At 37.5% G+C, this 20287-nt stretch overlaps 3 protein-coding genes and 2 pseudogenes across 3 annotated transcripts; 4 read left to right on the top strand and 1 right to left on the bottom strand.

Moving 5' to 3' along the window:
* The first annotated feature begins 663 nt into the window (after positions 1-663).
* Positions 664-3897, top strand: LOC137713321 (myosin-binding protein 7-like). Its single transcript, XM_068452603.1, has 4 exons — positions 664-1043; positions 1361-2947; positions 3054-3100; positions 3474-3897. The coding sequence occupies exons 2-4, from the start codon at positions 1577-1579 to the stop codon at positions 3571-3573; spliced, it is 1518 nt and encodes a 505-aa protein (XP_068308704.1). The 5' UTR covers positions 664-1043; positions 1361-1576; the 3' UTR covers positions 3574-3897.
* Positions 3745-8266, top strand: LOC137713416 (arginine-specific demethylase JMJ22-like; annotated as a pseudogene).
* LOC137713415 (arginine-specific demethylase JMJ22-like) lies at positions 8265-9552 on the top strand (annotated as a pseudogene).
* Positions 9553-9864: 312 nt separating this feature from the next.
* Positions 9865-16045, bottom strand: LOC137713846 (uncharacterized). Its single transcript, XM_068453201.1, has 15 exons — positions 15872-16045; positions 15532-15683; positions 14958-15025; positions 14768-14885; positions 14555-14643; positions 14316-14466; positions 14054-14238; positions 13132-13346; positions 12948-13046; positions 12404-12525; positions 11855-11956; positions 11290-11399; positions 11094-11181; positions 10559-10752; positions 9865-10256 (listed from the first exon to the last, which is right to left on the bottom strand). The coding sequence occupies exons 2-15, from the start codon at positions 15628-15630 to the stop codon at positions 10028-10030; spliced, it is 1869 nt and encodes a 622-aa protein (XP_068309302.1). The 5' UTR covers positions 15631-15683; positions 15872-16045; the 3' UTR covers positions 9865-10027.
* Positions 16046-19581: 3536 nt separating this feature from the next.
* Positions 19582-20188, top strand: LOC137713413 (uncharacterized). The gene is made up of 3 exons (XM_068452707.1): positions 19582-19752; positions 19834-19921; positions 19989-20188. Exons 1-3 carry the CDS (start codon positions 19582-19584, stop codon positions 20186-20188), a joined length of 459 nt encoding a protein of 152 aa, XP_068308808.1.
* Positions 20189-20287: the final 99 nt, after the last annotated feature.

Raw genomic sequence — 20287 nt, 5'->3', positions numbered from 1 at the left:
TTTAAATATCTCAAAATGAGACTAGATATTCAAATTTTTTTTATTTCCCGTGTCACTCTAAAATATTTTAGTATACATATAACTAAATCTGACTTAAATATTTATTTGTCTATAGACGTAACTAAATCTATATTGTGACTATTTATAAATACAAGAGCTTCAACATTTAGGTTTTAAAATCAAAACTCAACCAAATATGTACCATTAAACACACAAACATCTTAAATACGTATCACTTGACACTCATGTAATATGAACTCCTTCACGGTATTTAATAAGAACAACTTATTAGAATTTCTTCTAAATTAGCTAAAGTGCATTATCCTAAATTAACGATCACAACCACACAAACAACAAAATTTACTACGAATTGGATGAGGTAAAACTCATTGGAAATTCACAAAGATAAACACCTCATCGAAAGCCATCAGTGGTTATTTTTTCTTTGACAACAGTAATTAGTTGTTAACCGCGCTAATTATTGAGTGTATACGTGTTTCATTCGTGTTGACTCGGATTATGCAAATAATAGTAAATCAAAAATTAAACCCCAAATTAGAGGTAATTAGTAAAAAGTAAGTATAAATTGTAAAGGTACAGGGTAATTAGTTGAAGTGGTTGGACAAAAAGCTCCCTCCATCCCCCAAACATACGAACAAGGTCCTCTCGCTCACAAATTCCAATTCAAATCGTCCCTCGCTCTCTCTCTCTCTCTCCAAACGACATCACGAAATTCGAGACGAATGATAACAAAAGAGGGGGAAATTTTTAATTAACAAAAAATCTAGGGTTTCCATAATTTTCTCTCTCTTTCTGTTCGATTTTCTTTCCCTCCAAACAGCCCTGGGAACGCGGGTGGGAGCGAATTATTTTTTAGCAGCTTGGCCTTTTTTCATTTTCATTTTTCTTCTTATTTTTTTTGTCCTTCGTTCCTCTTCAGATCCTAAATCTTCTCGGGAAAAACTTTTTTCCGGGAAAGTTTGGCCTGCACCTCCTGCTCTCCGCGACTTTCTACGGTCTTTTGTTCTTCAAGCTCGTCCAAGGTAATTCTCCCTCTCCCTCCCTCCCCCTCCCTCTCTCTCTCTCTCTCTCTCGCTTTCTCTCTCTCTGCCACTCCTTTATTTCAATGGAATTTAATTTCTTTGGATTATTTTCCGGGAGAATTTGTTTCTTCAATTTCCTTAATCCTCCTATAGGTAATTTTCAATTTCTTCCCAGATTTTGGGGAAAAGTGCAATTTTTATGCATGTTTGAGTGGTAGCTATTCATTTTGGTAACATTTTCTTTGTGAATTAAGGCAGAACGGAATCTATTTTGGCATTTTTAGGTCTAATATTGTTGCAATTTTTGTTTTTTTTAGGAGTTTTATGTGTGAGTTGTTGATCTGAGAGGGACGATAGCTCATAATCGGAGTGCAGGAAGGGAGGGAAAATTGTTGAAGGTCTTGGATTCATCGAGAGAGGATTTGGGAGCTCCAGGATAAGACTTCTTGATATTGTAGATGGTTGATTTGTTGAATGGTCAAATTACCGTCGCTTGATCTTGAATTGGTTGAATTTTGAATGCACGTTGCTCTATGGATTCAGAAGCATTTCCATCCTCGAAGCCGATGGTGAAATGTTGTAATTGTGAATGTAGTTGTTCGCTGGTGAGTGTCTCATCAGGGGGGACTTGGCTTCGGTCGGTAAAGAGAAAGTATGGCGAGTTTGAGGATGGTAACCGTTTCTTTATACCTGGGCTTGAACTTTATTATAATGCGCGAGTCCAGATGGAGAACGAATGCATTGCACTTCGCGAAACACTTAGTAGCCAGCAGAAAACCATACAAGATTTGTATACCGAGCTGGACGAGGAGAGGAATGCTTCATCATCCGCTGCCAATGAGGCTATGTCAATGATTTTGAGGTTGCAGAGGGAGAAGGCTGAAATACAGATGGAGGCCCGGCAATTCAAGTGTTTCGTTGAGGAGAAGATGGCACATGAGCAGCAGGAGCTTTTGGCACTGGAAGATTTGCTGTATAAGAGAGAGCAGGCGATTCAGGCACTCACATGTGAAGTGCAGGCCTATAAGCACAGAATGATGAGTTATGGGCTCACGGAGTCTGAGGCAGAAGGTGACCAGGGTTCCTTTAGCCGTATCCAAAGCGTGGGTGACTTTGAAGCCCAATATGAACTACCGACAACGCCCACATATGAATACCCACCTCTGAAATGTAAGATAAATGAGACCCAAGGTGTGTTGGAGTGTGATGATGATGCAGACATTGAGAAATATGCATTTGGTGAGAATCCTCATGGGAGAGACCATTTGAGAAATTTGGAAAGCAGGCTCTTTCAGATGGAGGGGAGTCCGAGCGGCAGTCCAATGGAGAGGGATTTTTCAGGTACCAAGAATTTTTTTGAAAAGGTGGTGGTTGGCCATTCTCCTAGGCGATCAAGACATTCTGGGAGACTTTCAAGTGACTCGCTTATGTATACAGTTAAAGAAACTGGTCCAGATTTTACTGAATCTCCTCGATATAACAACAGCTTCAGGAAGGCAGACTATGTCTCACAGTCAGAGGACTATCCAAATGCTAGAAAGTTTGATAATGTATCAGAAGTTGGAGACGACATGAGTGACAGAGTTTATACCATTGACTCTGTTCATATTGGAGCACCTTACAATGGTTATACAGAAGCCAAATCTGGAGTTACTCCTAGGGGACTTAGTGGGCCTGATTTTGAGGATCCTGATGTCATGAAGCTCTATATGAGGCTTCAGGCACTTGAGGCTGACAGGGAGTCAATGAGGCAGGCAATGCTTTCAATGCGAACAGATAAAGCTCAACTGGTATTGCTTAAAGAAATAGCTCAACATTTGTGTAATGATTTGTCACCGGAGAAACGAATGATTGTGAAGAAACCGTCTATCGTTGGACGCTTATCTTCCATGTCTGTTTTTAAGGTAAATTCGGATTCATCTATTGGCAGTTGAAATATAGTTTAAGCCAGGCAATGGTATTAAATTATGTTTAATTAACACTTGTTATCTATTTGGTTGTTTTGTTCAGTGGATCAAGTCCTTTGTTTTCTGGAGAAGGAGAGCGTGCCGAAGCAAGTAAGTAGCTCATACTTCCTACCATCAGAATAGATAGAAATCGATAGTTTAACATTTTTATTGTATAACTGATACTATTAATTTTGTATATTTTTTTGATAAAATGAAAACAATGTGTGTTTGAAAAGACGAAGGCAAACCCATCTAGCAACAATTACCACTAAATTATAAACTATACAGAAGAATAATTTGAAAGAAAAACTGTAGTCCTAACTATGATCTACATAGCCTTGAAGTAATTCCCTCCCCCGGGGCCAGGGTGAAAACAGTAGGTAGCATTAGATCTATATCCACAGCACTATGGTACTTTTTTGCTTTGCGGATTGTTTATGGCCATTTTATCGTTTTCTAATATCTTTAAACATAATTTCAGGCATATGTTTGGGCTATCAGCCAATGTGGGTTTGCTTATGATGTTAGACAAGGGTCCCCATGTAAGGCAGTGGAGATGTCTTACAAGCACGCAAGTGTAAAACCAGTTATCCGTATCAAAAGCTACGCTCACATGTGGACACACACCAAAGGGCATTCTAAATCACACTTGGGCTTGGTTGGTTGTTGCCGCTGAATTTGGGTTTATGAGCAGAGTGTTATTTTGATTCATTTTTTTCCTGGGGTTTTGAGTGTAATTTTCCGGCTGACCGATGAACCATGGCAACGTTTCAAGCCTGCCCGCTCGTGTATGGTTCCTTGGAATTCAGCTCAAAGCTGTGTCATTTGACAGTCCTCTCCTGTACATTGCAGATGCTTGTAAGAGTGATTTCCAATTCAAAATATGCGAAAGGCCTTTTCTTTTAGACCTGGTTTTTGCATGTTTTAACGGTTTTACCCAAAGGGGTTTCAAATCTTGGTTCTTTTGGAATATATTTTGGTCCTTTGCCCCTATATGCTTTTTCGGACCACCACCGCACAAAAGTGCTTTTGAAAATTCAGTTGGTTTGCTCTGTTTTAATAATGCTGGTTCGATAGGGTCATGTATTGTCTTTCCCTTTTGTCATAATTGCTTTTTTTTTCCTTTACTTTGTTAAAATTAGAGATAGGATCTTCGCCGGATCCTTTTTATGAGAATCCCAAAGATCCTTTAATTATGTTCGTTCATTATACATCGTACAGTCAATTTTCGTCAGGTACTGTAGTGCTTAATTTTAAATAATTGGCAAGGATCCTATCTCTTAAAATTAAAGTAAGATTGCCCTAAGTTTGAACCGTACGTTTGCAGATCTTTCATGTTAGATTTGGACAGTGATTTTCGGAGTAGGATTTTCTCTCCTACTCTCTTCCCCCTTCCCTTCTATTTGAACGGTTGCAATTAAATCACGTTAACATCTTGTGTTGACTTCTTTATAATATAAAAGTGGACGATGGGGTTAATATGTTTCGCTTTAGAATATATTTTTCAATGTTCCTCATTTCAATTATAATACATAGTATACCGTCTCATGTTTCAAGTACACTAAAAAAAAGTAGAGGATTTGAGAACTCCTAGAAGGGATTTGTTTTCATTGAAAGGTAATAATTATCTTCCTGTGTATTGTTTTAGTTGATAGTTAACATACCTAGACTAGTTTGGAAGGGTTAAGAAATTACTCAACACAACCAGCTGCATGCCTGCCTTTTGGTATATCAACTATTTGATTTTGATCCTGACCTGCCAAAAAATGGCCAATGCATGAAAGTGTGAGGAAATTTCTCATTTGTATCAAACAAAAACTTCTCTACTGCACATGAAATGAAAATAGATGTTTGCAAGGAGAAAATCTGTTGTGTCATCGGAATATATATCATTGTGTTTATAGCACCCATAGCAAGAGAGACTTTTATTATTTGGAAAATTGATTGTTTATAGGACAATTACTAACCTCTTATAGGAAAATCAATACGACAAACATGACATGAATTTTCACACGAGAAATGTCTAAAATGCTTATGCATATACTACGTAATACTCAACACGATCAACAACCTTTAGGTCCATTCCATCCTCCAAATGCAAAATTCTTAATTGTCAAGTGTGTTGTTTAACATGGTATAAATACATGAGCATTTAAGTCATTTCATGTGTTGTATTTTGTGCGAAAATCTGCAATTGCAATTTGTTTTAATCCAACTTGTTACATAAAAATTTGTCTTTATTTTTGTTATGTATCTATATATTTACATTAATATGTTAGATGAATAAATTAGTATCAAATTTACAATTTACAAGATTTAAAGCTAAGACAGCTGATTCACAAATGAAAATTTCAATCACCATTTTTTTTTTTCTATGTAAATTTTTTTTTTTTTCCTCTCTTTCAAATAGAACAAAAACATTCGTTTTGTAGGCGCCAACACGCGCGCACTTGCTGCACCAGTCTAGCTTAAACCCTGCCCCATCACCCAGCTGCTGTCCAGTTTCAGCAAAAAACCTCTCCAATGCTTAGCTACAAAACCCTATTGTCCCAAAGGGCCAAATCCATTAGGAAAAAGAAGAAAACCAAATCCAAAACCAAGAAAACAACCAAATCTGTTTCCACAAAAATAAAAAATAAAAAATAAAAAATAAAAAAAAATAAAAAAATCCCCATTTCCAAAAACTACCAAGAATTAGAGGAGGAAGAAGAAGAAGATGGTGAAGATTTTGAAGCAGGTTTCAATCTCAAGGCCTCAGCTTCATCGAGCTCCCATGGGGTCCAGCCACTGGAAAATCTCTACCTCAACCTTGGTTCTCTCAACTCAAGGAACACCAGATTAGGTAATCTCAAACCCTAACAGATGAGCTTGTTCTTGAGATTTTGGGGCTTTGTTTGGGATCCACTTGGGGGTTTTGGCCACTGTGAGCAAATATTTCCATGTTTTTGCAAATCATGAGCCCCTATGGAGGAAACTTTTGTTAGAAGTGTTTGAGTGGATATTTAATGTTGGGTTTTGTGAGAATGAAGGTCCAAGAACACAAAAAATAAAGGGATTATTGGGCTCGGACAAGGCAACAACCTAAGAAGAATAAAAAATCATTTTTGCTAAGGAATAGGTATTAGGCTTATAAGAGAAGTAACACTCAGAAGGGCAGTTCACCCCAACAAAAAGTACTTTTCGAGAGTATGGATGGGTAAATAAGTGGTGACTCACCACGTTCCGGAGGACTTGACCAAAAGGCAAAGCTTGGACAGTCGGGCTAAAATATCTATAAAAGCAACAAGGGACCCAAAGACAAAGACACTCAACCAATCAATCAAAAGACATCCCACTTTTCTTTTAGACAAGCAAGAAACCAGAAAGCTTTAGTTTGCCTAGACTTTGTTCTTTTAGTCTAGATTCACCATAGAAAGCAATCTTTTATCAAGTTTTAGAAGATCTGCTACTTTTCCCAACATTGTAGTATGAATCCCTTTTTCCACAAAAAAAAAAAAAATACCCATTTTCAAAAACTACCAAGAATTAGAGGAAGAAGAAGAAGATGGTGAAGATTTTGAAGCAGGTTTCAATCTCAAGGCCTCAGCTTCATCGAGTTCCCATGGGGTCCAGCCACTGGAAAATCTCTACCTCAACCTTGGTTCTCTCAACTCAAGGAATACCGGATTAGGTAATCTCAAACCCTAACAGATGAGCTTGTTCTTGAGATTTTGGGGCCTTTGTGTGGGATCCACTTGGGGGTTTTGGCCACTGTGAGCAAATCTTTCTATGTTTTTGCAAATCATGAGCCCCTATGGAGGAAACTTCTGTTGGAAGTGTTTGAGTGGATATTTAATGTTGGGTTTGGTAAGAGTGAAGGTCCAAGAACACAAAAAAACAAAAGGATGATTGGGCTCGGACAAGGCAACAGCCCAATAAGAATAAAAAATTATTTTTGCCAAGGAATAGGTAATAGGCATGTGAGAGAAGTGACACTCAGAAGGGCAGCTCAACCCAGCAAAAAGTACTTTTCGAGAGTAATGGATGGGTAAATAAGTGGTGACTCACCACGTTCCGGAGGACTTTACCAAAAGGCAAAGCTTGGGCAGCCGAGCTAAAATATCTATAAAAGCAACAAGGGACCCAGAAACAAAGACACTCAACTAATCAATTAAAAAACATCCCACTTTTCTTTTAGACAAGCAAGAAACCAGAAAGCTTTAGTTTGCCTAGACTTTGTTCTTTTAGTCTAGATTCACCTTAGAAAGCCATCTTTTGTCAAGTTTTAGAAGCTCTGCTACTTTTTCCCCAGCGTTGTAGTATGAATCCCTTTTTGTAAACTCGTTTTACCTTTCATTCTCCAAATATTACAACCCTTGTAAAACAAAAACAAAAGTGGCTGGAAGAGGATGAACCTTACCTGATAAAGTTATAATCTTGCATGAATCTTTTTTGTTTAAAGTAGATATGTTGTTTAATGCATCTTTCTTTATGTTGTAAACCATTTTCAACTGCCTTTCAAAGTTCATTTGTGATTAATCTATCTAAACTAATTAGCCTTGATTCTTTAGTATTAATTGTAATAAAAAAATAGTTGGAAGGGTCCTGAACTCCCTTTATTAGACATATAATATCATAAATAAAAATCCTTGTTTACAAGGCAAGAAAAAGAACCTTATTACAAACTTAACTCATCTGTAACAATCCAACAAGATCAAGAAGTTTAAGTAACTTGTAGTGCAAGTAATCAACCCAGTTAAAAACCAAAAAAGAATAATGTTATACAAAGGTAACAGTGGCACACTTAGATCTATATTAGTTTTGATTGTGAGCCTCAAGGTCTAATAAAGGCCCCACAAAGGCACCATTCAAACTAATAGTAAACTCATATTGCAGCACACCAAGCAGAAAACCTTGCCCGACAGTTAAAACCCCAAGGAGCTGTGCGAGGGACGGATCTAGCCCGAACAGGATGATCTAAAGGATAGACTTTTGTATAATGGGTCTTGGAAATCTACTTACATTGCTGCTCATTGCCTTTCGTTTGATGTGTCGAATATCCGGTTTTCGGGTTTTAGAGTTAGAAACTTTTATTATGACTATCTCTTCCAGAGCTGGCTCTGTGCCAGTCTTGAGATGAAACCCTAGTGGCTTGAAAGAGATAATATAGTCCGAAGAAGGGGCATTTCGGTTGAGGAGTTCATTTCGGATTTTGAGGAACCGAACAAGCCGGTACAGTTGGAAGGGTATATGGATAATTGGGTTGCATCAGAGAGATGGGATTTTCCTCCTGATGTGGGTGTTGTTTCCTCCTGATGTGGTTCCTCCAGGGGAACATCCCAGTCCAGATGGAGCTGAGGTGGCATGTCCAGTTTCAAAAATTGAATGGTTCATGAACTGCTATGGAAGAAGAAACCCATTGAGTGCATTTGTAAGGCTGGGGAGGTGATTTTTGTACCTCGTGGATGGTGGCCATTTGGTGATCAACTTGGAGGAATCAATTGTGATTACACAGAATTACGTTAGCAGGTAGCGTTCGTAATTTTTTTGTATTTAACTTTAACCATGCAACTTGAAGGAGATTCTTTTAAAGGATGGGTATTTGATATGTTTTTACTGTGCTGACAAGAAAGCAAATAGATTTAGTTTACATGGATGCTTGAAGTGGAGGCCTTCATTGGTCAAGTTAAGACTGGATTACGAAACTGAGAGATGGCTAATAGGCGCCGCCTCATGGAGATTTAGCTAGTGGATTAGGGTTGTGTATACCTCATATTTGTAAGAAAGTAAAAAGTTTAGTTACTATTGCATTGCTATTTTCTACTTAAGAGCAATTAGCTCGCTGGGGTATATAGCGATGTGGAGGTGTCTCGTTTTGATGTGCTTGTAAAATAATTGAAAACGCTTTTGGTGAAAATATTTTTAGAAATGCAAGTAAATCATGGAAAATCACTTAAAGTGTTTCCTGAAAGAAGTACATAACTGATGCTTCTTGCAGAAAGCACTTAAAGTGCTTTTGGAACCCAAAAATATTTTCTCTAAAGGCGCTTTCAGCCATTTTAAAAGCACATCAAAACGAATAGATGCACCATGGTGATAGGAAGAATATGTCAATATGTAAAGATATTTATTGCTACATATAGCTTCAGATGAAAATGAAACTTCGAAAAGAACCCAAAAAACATGTAAAAGAGTTCATGTTGTTTTCTTCCAACTTTGTATTGCCAGGATGAGGATATGCATTGTATGATCATCCATAATATCCACTGTTTCGGAACAGAAAAAGAAGGTTTTCCCGTTTTAGTTACCTGGGTTTTATGTTTTTGCAGGAGAAATTTGTTGAACGTCTTGCATTTTCACAAGAGGCCGAATGCGAGCACTCTGGTATCCGGAACCAGGGATAGGGTGAATTTGTATGGCAACTTTAAAAATGCTACCGATGCTTCTTTTCCTGGAACTATTGATCACCTGACGCGGAAAAATAGAGAAGAATGCCCAGCAGGAAAAACCATCCTTCTGGGATTCAGTTACGGATTCAAAGGCCGGATTCAAAGGCCGGTGCCTTCAAGTTCTCTTTCTAGACGAAAACCACTAATACAGAAAGTTGCAACGAGTCCTCCCTCCAGAAAGTTGCACCAAGTAGAATAACTTACATGTCCTTGTATGCCACACTGCCAACGTACGCGTGCAATGTAAGTTCTCGAAGAGCTTACATGCAACTCGGACACTAGGTGACGAAATGGGGAACTTGGCCAGCCCTTTGAGGAGCATTTCGGTATTTCCATTCCCGCAGCAACTGTGTTATAGTCGTCGTTTCAAACCATTCACAGGGAGAAAAGCTGGATAAATTTCACATGGAGAATAACTAGTAAAACATTCAAATAGTAGGCAGATTTCTCATGAGTTTTGTCAATAAAACCATTCAGTATCAAACTGGTAAAGCAAATTTTACAAGGCGGTTCAAGAATAGATCATGTACCAAATTAAAGTACAGAGAATTAGTTGAATCAAAGAATGATATCAACCATCGTTATGGCGAAATATACGATTGCATTTCTATTCAGCTTCTGAGGTAGGAGAAAGGGAAGCCGAATAAGAACCATTTGAGAACTTCAAAGTTTTCAAGAAACCCAAACGCAACTGAGGCATAACAATGGCTCCTGGAATACCAAAAGCAGAGGTGCTTTTTTGTAAGTCTTCAGCTGCCGCATCAGGACGATCAGATTTCTCAGGAACTGCTTCTACAGCAACATTCAACCCGATTGATGAAGGTTCGTTCATAAAGCTGGAAGTAGGTCAAATCAAATAGAAGGACGTGTTAAGATCTATATTGGAATAGTTTGACAATGGCAACTGAATGCAGACTAGTGTAGTGCAGACAGTAACCAAACTCCAGATGGAAGATACGTTCAATGCAGCATAGCATCCAAAGGTTATAGCTAAAGTCATCATTTAACTCGGCCTTAAATTGTGAGTATTCATCTACTTACGGAACTTGGTACACTAAATCATATAGATCAACCTAACGAATTTTGAGCATTAATGCACAAAAGGTTCATATGAAACTTGAATCATGTTAATGATTACCTCGCCTCGAAGCTTCTCTCTTCGGAGCCCAGAAGGGCAAGTAGGCTGCAAATAATCCATGGTGGAAGATATGGATCCTTAATTTCAACACTAGAGCAGAGACCAGCAGATAAGCCTTGCATGGATCCATCTTTTGCGGTGGTTTTCTTAGGAGCAACAATATGGTCTGCTCTTTTCAATTCCGTGCATTTAATCTTAAAAAAAAGGGTAGAATAAAAGGTTCTGTTAGCATATTTCTTAGAACATTGCAGCATAATGAAGGCAAGTAGGCACATTCAAAACAAATGGGAGGTGGGGTTTGGGGGTGGGTTAGGGAAAATGGGTAAACGGGTCATTATCTCTAGTACGCTCTAAATCATGACTTCACTCTAATACATTATAATAGCATTGGCAAGCACGAAGCTCCAACCAAATGCACATACTCAAACAAACATAGAATTCATGTTTTTGGCAACAAGACATGCTCTGTAATCTAGGTAGTCCCTGGCATAAAAATTAAAGTCATTAAAGAACTACAAACATTTTTCACACCCACCTCTGGAGAAGAAATGGCAGCACTCTGAAACGGCACAGGTGAATATAATATAGGGACATCCATTACCATTAAAGCAGTCAACAACGATCTGAACATGAAACCAGAAGCAAGATAGAGTGAGAAGATGATAAGAATCCAAAATACATATTTAATCAGTTTAACCAGATGACATGGAATTGAAAATTAAGTAACATACCTATAATTTAACAAAATATCAAACACTCCATGTACATTTTTATTGCCACTGAAAACTAGCAATGATTCCGGGGTATTATCTATATCAGAAGAGGAACTCAAGCGCCGAGTCTGCAACAATTTTAAATGGAGGTACATATAAGTCAAGCAGAAAAGTGATCTATGAAACTTGTAAACCAAGGCCTGAAAATGGCATCAGTAGACAACCAAAAACACATGACGAATGCGAATGGTTGGACATGCAAGACATCCTTCCAACAATATCTTTTAAAGAATAAGGATAATAATAATAATAGTTGGAATGATACAAACAAGTATAAGACTGAGATACTTTTCTTTCCTTTTTCTCTTAAACTACCCAAAGTTTTAACTATCAAATGGTGAATCAAAACAGAAACTGCTGCCCAGTATAGCCAGATCAGTAGAACAATATAGCACCAACTCTTATCCGCAATCAAATCCCACAAAAGGCAGGCAAGGGTATTCCATGACCCTTTCCATGCCTACAACCAGATAAGCAAAACTAGAACAAACTGCAAATAAGGGGAAGAACAACAGATATTAACCTGGCCGAAATTCTGCTTCTCCATCTCTGAGAGCTCAACAAGAACATCTGGAGTGACTTGCTCTACTTTCGAACGGCAAAGAGGCATAGTGAAAGAAACATCCTAATGGCAATATTGTCCAGAGAAAAAAAGTCAGAAATGATAGACAAAAAGGGCAGTACAGGGTCCATTCTGAGTTAAAAACACACTACACAGACAAGGCTTAACTTTCAGAAATTATGCCATGGTCCATAATTGTGTGTGAAAGCAATACTGAACCAAGAGCAAAAGCTTGTAGCTCAAGTGTTAAATACATTTTCAAAGACTTTGTATGAGGAAAAGGTATAAATTGGAACCCTATTAACTTATTTGGTTCAATGATTTTTGACTTTCATCTACTAACTTAGTGAATATCTAAATGCAAGAGAAAAACATTCAAATGAAAAATGACATAAGATTATATCTAGACAAGATTTCTGTCTGTAAATGCAGTAAGCATTACATTAGAAGTAAAAACTGCACAAACAAAAAAAAAAAAAAAAATTGAGAAATACTATGAGTGAAACTTACATGCTCTCTTAACAATGATCGTATGGCTCTTGTTGATTGGGAGATATAAGCATTGCTGATGCGTTTCGAGCCCACCGAGACATTACAAGCCGTGAACATTACCACAAAATATGGGGTACACACTAGAAGAATTGTACATGAAAACAGCAATAAGTGTGGAGTCCATATGACAAAAAAAAAAAAAAAAAAAAAAAAGGGAATCTAATTGGTTCAAAGATATTGGAATGGAGCATAAGACTCCGGAAAGGGAAGCTTATGCCTTCTTGATATGAATGGCAAGCTGAAATTTAAAATAATAACAATAATAATAAAACAAAAATAAAATTGTTTTCCGTTTGATTATTTTGATTAAAAGTACAAGTCTCATCATGCAAACACTACCATAACACAGGGAGAAATCAACTTTTGTAGATTGAATAAGGCATAATACATTTGTATCCCCACTCCAAGCATAATCAATGATAGTAATTCATTCTAAAGTAGTACGTATATAGTCAAAACACAAGCGAAGGTGACTTGAAAAAACATCATATAAAGGCCTCACCATAAAAGATATCACAGGTACCATTACGAAGCATGTAGTATAGACTCTGAAATGAGTCATCCCATGCTACCTGTCGTTTTCTCAAGAAATCTGTTTCCACTGCAAAAGGGAAAACTATTGATGAGAACATTTCAGGAAAAGATACATTGGGAATGACAGTATACAAAAAACTTATTTAGCGCACCTCTCTCAGCTGTTGATGATGTCAAAACTTGTATGAGAGAAGGCGGTAAGGTAGATTGAGGATAAACCCAGGAATATAATTGTTCAGAAATAATGACTTTGGAATTCAATGTGAGCCCTGAGCCACGGCTCATATTTTGATCCTGATAACAATCAGATTGGAACTTGAGATTGGGCATACTAGTGTAGGCACCGCACGCTATTGCCCTATGAATCCTAAAATGTGAAAACAACATAACCAACCACAGAATTAGCAGGGTATGCTGATGAGTTTAAACTCTAAAGAAAAGTGGTAAGGGCAGTTTCCTCATGTTTGCAGTACCTTTTTTTTTTATCATTTATTTACTAATGAAAATTCATGTATGGCTTGAAACCATGCGATACTTGCATCTGGGCAATTCTTCTAATATAATATTTGTATATGAACAATCCATAAGCATAATTTGATGGTTTGACTAAGACATCAGCAGTGGCCAATGCATTATCTGCTAAAATTTATTTCCCCATCACTTCTCAAACCGTCTTCAAGTATGTTGAAGTCAAAGTCACGTAATTGCACCCTATCTTCAATGTTATTAAAGTGAAATTAGACTGAATATACCTAATTAGGTTGAAAGCTTATAAACATGATCATGACAAAACAAGTTAACATACGCTACAGGTCATCTTAGTTAAGTGTCTTATGCACAAGCACCTAAAGAATTTAACTAAGCATTGGGAGAGAATAACAAATCATAAGGAATGAAAAAGTAGCACCCGTCCTGTCTTAAGTACTGGTAACTAAACAAACTGTCTTTTTAATAAACACATTTTACTTAAAAGAATACAAAACTGTGGACAAGTAATCAACCAAGGAGATACAAACTCAAGACTAACTAACAGAAATGAAAACTAAACAGATAGTATAGCAGCTGACCATTTACCATTTCACTGGGGAAGAGGACACCACCCGCATACTAGTTTTCAAAGTAAAATCCAGAGGAACCTTTCCACCAGGCAAGCAAAAGTCGCCTAAACAAGTTGATGTAGGATCACCACTTCTTTCAGAAATATAAGCAGGTAAGCCAATTGTAGATTCCTGGGCATCTATTCCTTTTAATGCTTTATCCTGTTAAAATTAGCACAAAAAAGTTAATAACAGATTATTTGACTATGTAGATAAAAAGGAAAGGCTACTAAGTATACCACATCGACAGCTGCAAAGCCCGACAATCTGTCACCGCCTGATGAAAGCTCAGTAACACTACAGAAAGTAGTTTGACTACACTTTTCAATAGTTCGATAAACTTTTGACGTGCCTTCTTTGGTATGTTCAGCAGAAGCTACATTTTGGGAACTTCCCGGAAAAGAAAGATGGAATTGATAAGAAAATAAGAATGAGCCTGTTTTTCATAAACTAGATAACAATGGGCTAAAAGGCATACCCAGAAAGTTGTTGTTTCCTCTTCGAAGCCAAATTAGAGAGCAAAGAAAGATTCTTCACACTGCTAAGTTTCTCCATTGAAATACTTTCCTGAACACAATAATAGGGTATTTTTGCACATTACCAACCGCATTTAAAATTGAGTAGTAAAATAAGAGGGAAACAGGATTTCAAGAAAGGTAAATGGAACATCTTTTTAAGATTATGAGCAAACCTTAGCATTAAGTATCTTGAACCTAGATTTTTTTGCAGGGTAAACTTCATCCATACGAATGTCAATGTATCTAGGATTCCTTGACAGTTCTTGTTTCTTTAGCCCATTTTCTGCTTCACTAGTGTTGCAGAAAGAAAACAAGTCAGTGACTTTCAACAAAAAAACCTAGAAAGAAGTAAGAAAATCTTACTTTGTAGAACCAAGCAAAGGAGCTGGAGATTCATCGCTTATCTCCACAGCATTCATCCGCTGTTCTCCCTGTCAGGCATGCATTATAAATAAGAACCTTCTTAACTTATATAGCCTGTAAAATTATAAGCCAAGCGTTTGAAAATCCACTTCAATTAAAATTTGTCTATAAGCACTTGGTTATGCATTAGTGTTGCTTTGTAAAAAGTAGATGTAGCACCATACAATAATTAGACATAGCACTAGGCCTTAAAAACTGTACTGCAGCCTACGCATAACCCAGTGCGCCAGTGCCAATCCCACTTAACATGGGGACCTGGTAGGCGTGATCCTCTTGAACTGTTTTGACATTGATTAGAATTTGTTTACAAACAAAATAACAGAATATAAGAAGATGGACGATACAATGACGGGTTCTCTATGTATCCAACCAAAAATCGAAAGAACACAAGTACAATGGCAATGATAAGATTTATAATCAGGCAACCAACATAAATCTCCGCAATTTCCAAAAGGATTAATAATAAGAAGACTAGAGTCCGTAGAGAAACAAAACCATGACTTCAGCAACTTACTCTCAGTTGAGATGGTGTCTTTCTCTTGACTGTTGCCGTCCCACCACCAATCTTCAGAGATGCAGGAGGTAGAGAACCGGGTGGAGCAACCATCGCCATACGTCAGCCTCAAACACTATTAACAGCAGGTCTTTTACATACAGTTCGAGTTCCTATATACGATTTGAGCATCGATTCAATAACCATGAGTAAAATAAAACCCTTCAATTTCCCAGCTAGCTAACCCTCAATTTCTTCACAACACGAATTACAAAACGAGTTAAATTACCCAAAAAAATAATTTAATTGCGTCAAAATCTTGGAAATTTGTAATCTGAAGATTTGTAGAAGAATATCTAACCTCAGCGAAGGAGATCTTTCCAGGGCAAAGGCATTGGCTGGCGGCCGACGAAATCTTAGTGCGGCGTAGCGACAGACGAGATTAATCAATCCCGGTGGTTTCGATCGATTTGCCACCAAAAATTGAATTCCGGAGACTAGGGCAAACCGAAGAGGTAGCGAGTGGAGAGAGAGAATATGGTGGGAAAATGCGGTAAAGTTAAAAGAGATTTGAGAATTTTGTTTGAACAATCTGGAGTTTCCCTCCTGTTACTGACGGCGTCAAATCTGACGTTAGTGTCCGTTTATCTGTCTCACGCTGTCTCAACTCTCAAACCAATGAACTGTTTTCCCGGAAATATTTGGGAATTTGAAACTTTAAAGCCTCTTCTCTCTTGTTTTTTTTTTTTTTTTTGGTTTTTCTCTTCCAACGATAGAGATAAGCTTTTTCATTTTTATTAATGGCCACAATACTCTAAAAAAACGAATAATAATTTAGAGATTATACTATTTAGGCTCTCTCCAACCGAAATTACTAAATATAGCCCCGTCTAAAATTATTATAGTCTTACAAAATATTACTTTTAAATGATCAGTGTCAGGTCAAACTCATATATCATCTTCAACTGAATGGGCTAAACATAGCCCTCTCAATAATTTATTAGTTTTAAGTTTATACTTTAAATTTATTAGTTAATTTAATTAAACTACCTTTGAATGTTTTCAAATCTAACCGTTAAATTTGAATCAGTTTTTGCAACTGAAGAGCTGGGTCCCAAAAAAAGAGCTAAGATGGGGGCTACATTTTGCCAGCCTGATGCTTCTTTGGCCAAATAATAGTCTATTAAGCTCTATAGAATTATAGGCCAACCTTAGGTTGGAGACGAGTTTTTGGACAAATCAAGTCATTTTTTAGCTTTCAGACCTTTAGCCTTCTCCATTGGAGATATGGCCTAAGGACTTCCCATTGCAAACAATATTCTTTTAGGGACCTATATATTCTCTTAAAATTCATAAATGAATACTCAAAATTAATTGTAGGATGCTCTAAGAAAACACTTTAGGGGGCGTTTGTTTGCCCTCACTAAGTGGGACTAGACTAGACTGGACTAGGTGTTAGTGTAGTCCTATGTTTGTTAGAGGAAGGGACTAGCTTTAGTGGGATTAAACCTCACTCGCCTCGACTACGAGGCTCACTAGATAGTCTTAGCGAGACCCCCCGAATACCATAAGATTGGTAGACCCTTCTTTTCTCTTGCATTGTCCTGCTCGACTCCTCACCCTGCTCGACAACCTCACCGGACCGTCCCAGGGCCGCCGCCGCGTCCTTGTAAATCACGGCTTCCTCTGCCACTTTCTTTTCTTAGTTGCTCCACACGTCATCTCTCCCCGCTTCGCTGCTCTCATATACTTCTTCCTCGCTTCCACAACCATCTTCAAAACCAGATCGCGTAGTTGTTCCCACTGCCTCACACATAAAAAACCCCAAAACATCTAACCCCAGAATTCGAAACAAAAAAAAAATTATAAAATCGTTGTGCCTCTGAAACCCAGTCGCTCCATCAGCCGCACATCAGTCGTTCCAGCACCTCCAAAATCCAAATCACGCCATGGGTGCTATTGATTGTATGATTTGTTCGTTTTGCTTGGCTATGAGATGATACACTTTTGTCGACGGCAACTGGGATGAGCGCTAATACTTTCTGTACTAAGAGGGAGAAAGAGGAAGTGAAGATGTGAGAGAAAGTGAAGAGGATGAAGTGTGTCTCTACAAAGTTGAGAGAGAGGGAGAGAGAGTGAGGAAAGGGGTTTCAGGAAGGGTCAATTATCTCCCAGGAGGCAATGGCAGAAGCACAACTAAAAAAAAATGTAATGGTAAAAGATATTTTTATAATATAATTGTTATTTTGTTATTTTTATAAATTTAAAGTGAATTAAAAATAATAAAAAAATATTGTGGGTCTTAAAAATATTTTAGTCTGTAGTTTAGGCCAAAACTGCACCAAACAGTTCACTGTTTTTTCCTATTTAGTCCAAGCTAAGCCAATTTAGCTTAGTCCCTGAAGCTAGTCTAGTCCGAAAAAGTCTATCTCACAAGACATAAGAAAACACCTTAGAATCTATACACGAGGCATAAAAAAAAAAGTAAAAAAAAAAAACACACTTTTAAGAGTCTATAAAAACCAATAACGGTCTATCCTCTTTAGAGTTTTTTTGCATATAGTTTAGTGGAATACACACGGATATAGAAGCTCCATTACTATTCGACCTTATACATTTTTTTATGCTAGGACCTTAGGGGTTTAGACATAAGAAAACAATTTGTGAACCGGGTAGAAAACAATTTATGATAGGACTTTAGGGGTTTATATTATCAAAATTAACAACGTTATCTTAGACAATCATGATGTCTCAAATCTAATTAATAATTTGCATCATTGCAACTTATGTTTCTTGAAACCAATCCATATGCCGAGTGACCTTCATCAGGAACCTACACATTTATCTCAATGTTCCTATCCGATTGACTTTAAACCAATCATTTTCTCAATTAAACAAATATAATGTACAAGTCTTTATCGTTTAAGACAAAAATAACATTTCGTCAAAGAAAAAAAGACAAAGATTACATATGGGACAGGTCTCATCTTAGCAGAAGCAAATCATAAACTAAAAGGTTAAATCTGTTGTAGAATTAGTGGATGAATGCCCACACAAAGTAATGAAGACTTGGGAATAGTGGTTGTGTGATACTTTCAAAATGTAATCATTTTTGTTTGGTTGGTTGTCACGGGAGTTGCTCTATAAATAGAGTACTCTATGTGTTATCAAATACACACTGCAAAAGAAAGAATTAAAGAAACAATATCAGTATCTCTCCCTTCCTCTCTTTATCTGTCATCCTTTTGTGTTATAGCTACTAAAGTTACAGTGTGATATTTTGCACCCGCTTTGTTCATGTCCCTAGCAAAGGTTATCTCTCTAACATTTGCCTATCTATAACACGTTATCAACACGACTCTCTAACCTTAACTAGTTCCCACCTCCCTTCACCAAAAAAAAAAATGCTTCCTCTAAGGATTTTCCTGTTCTTCTTCCTCCTCTGCCTCACCTACATGATGTACCCTCGCGAAGAACTACTAGTACCATGCCTGGTTCTCATTCTCAATTTAACAATTACTTATATCTTTGATTTCTTGTTTGGTGTAGCTCCTGATTACTAACCCAATGTTTATTTATGTTAACTTTACTGCAATAAAAGATGGTGCGGTACAATCACCCATCTTGAACTGCAAATTTAATTTCACTACAATCAAAGATGACGGGGTACAATCGCCCATCTTGAGCTACAAATTTAATTTTATTGCAATTTTGGGTGGTGTTGTATAATCGCCCACCTTGCTCTTTGTATTTAAATTTTCCTACTGTTTGAGTGTGCAGAATAATCGCTCATCCTATGCTTGTTTCAATGAGAATGGTGCGGTACAATCGCCCTCCTCATTAATCATGTAAATCTCGAGCCTGAAGTTTCGAGTGCTTATCATTTTGGCATGAATATCAAAATGAAAAAATTATAAGAACCAAAAGTTCTAACACTATATTCCCCCAGGAATGTATATTATTGCAAGTTCTTAAACATCTCATTTTTCTTTCAGAAAAAAAAATGGCGAACTTGGCAAAACTTGATTTTGTTGCCCTGGATATTATAGGAAGAACTACCTTACCTAGGTAATGGATACCAAGATCCATTTGGAGGCAGGGAATCTTGGAGAAACCATTAAGGAAGAAAACAGTGCATCCTATCCAGATTGGGCGAAGGCCATGATCTTTATCCATCACCACATTGATGAAGGACTAAAGAGCGAGTACTTAACGGTTGAAGATCCATTAGCTATTTGGAAGGCATTGAAAAACATATACAATCACCAGAAAACAGTGATTATTCCAATGGCTCATTATGAATGGGCTCACCTAAGGATCTAGGATTTCAAGTTAGTGGCTGAGTACAATTCTGCGATGTTCAGAATTAACTCCCAGATAACGCTCTGTGGGGAAACCATCACTGAACAAGGTACAGTAGCAGTATAGAGAGTGAGGCTTTTTTAAATACAACCAGCTGATATCTGCGTTCCTGGTAGCTGAACAAAACAATGAGCTCTTGATGAAAAATCATCAGTCTCGACCTACTGGATCTGCACCATTCCCAGAAATGAATGATGCTTCCCTCGAAGTGAAAGCCACATCCTCTGGTGGCAATAATCATAAAAAAGAACGTGGCTACAAGCGAGGCCGGTGGAACAGGAAGGGTAAGAATCATGGTGTCCAGTTTCACAACTAGGTTCTAAGGTATAATTCAAGCCCAAACATCAAAAATGTAAATCGCCATAAGGGCAAAGCTCATATGAACAATACTCCTACGAACTCTGAAGGAGTCTGC

The sequence above is a fragment of the Pyrus communis genome, chromosome 13 (genome assembly GCF_963583255.1).
Source record: "Pyrus communis chromosome 13, drPyrComm1.1, whole genome shotgun sequence".
In the NCBI taxonomy this organism is placed as follows: domain Eukaryota; kingdom Viridiplantae; phylum Streptophyta; class Magnoliopsida; order Rosales; family Rosaceae; genus Pyrus; species Pyrus communis.
Note: the sequence above shows the minus strand (reverse complement) of the source record. Positions and strands in the feature narration are given on the sequence as shown.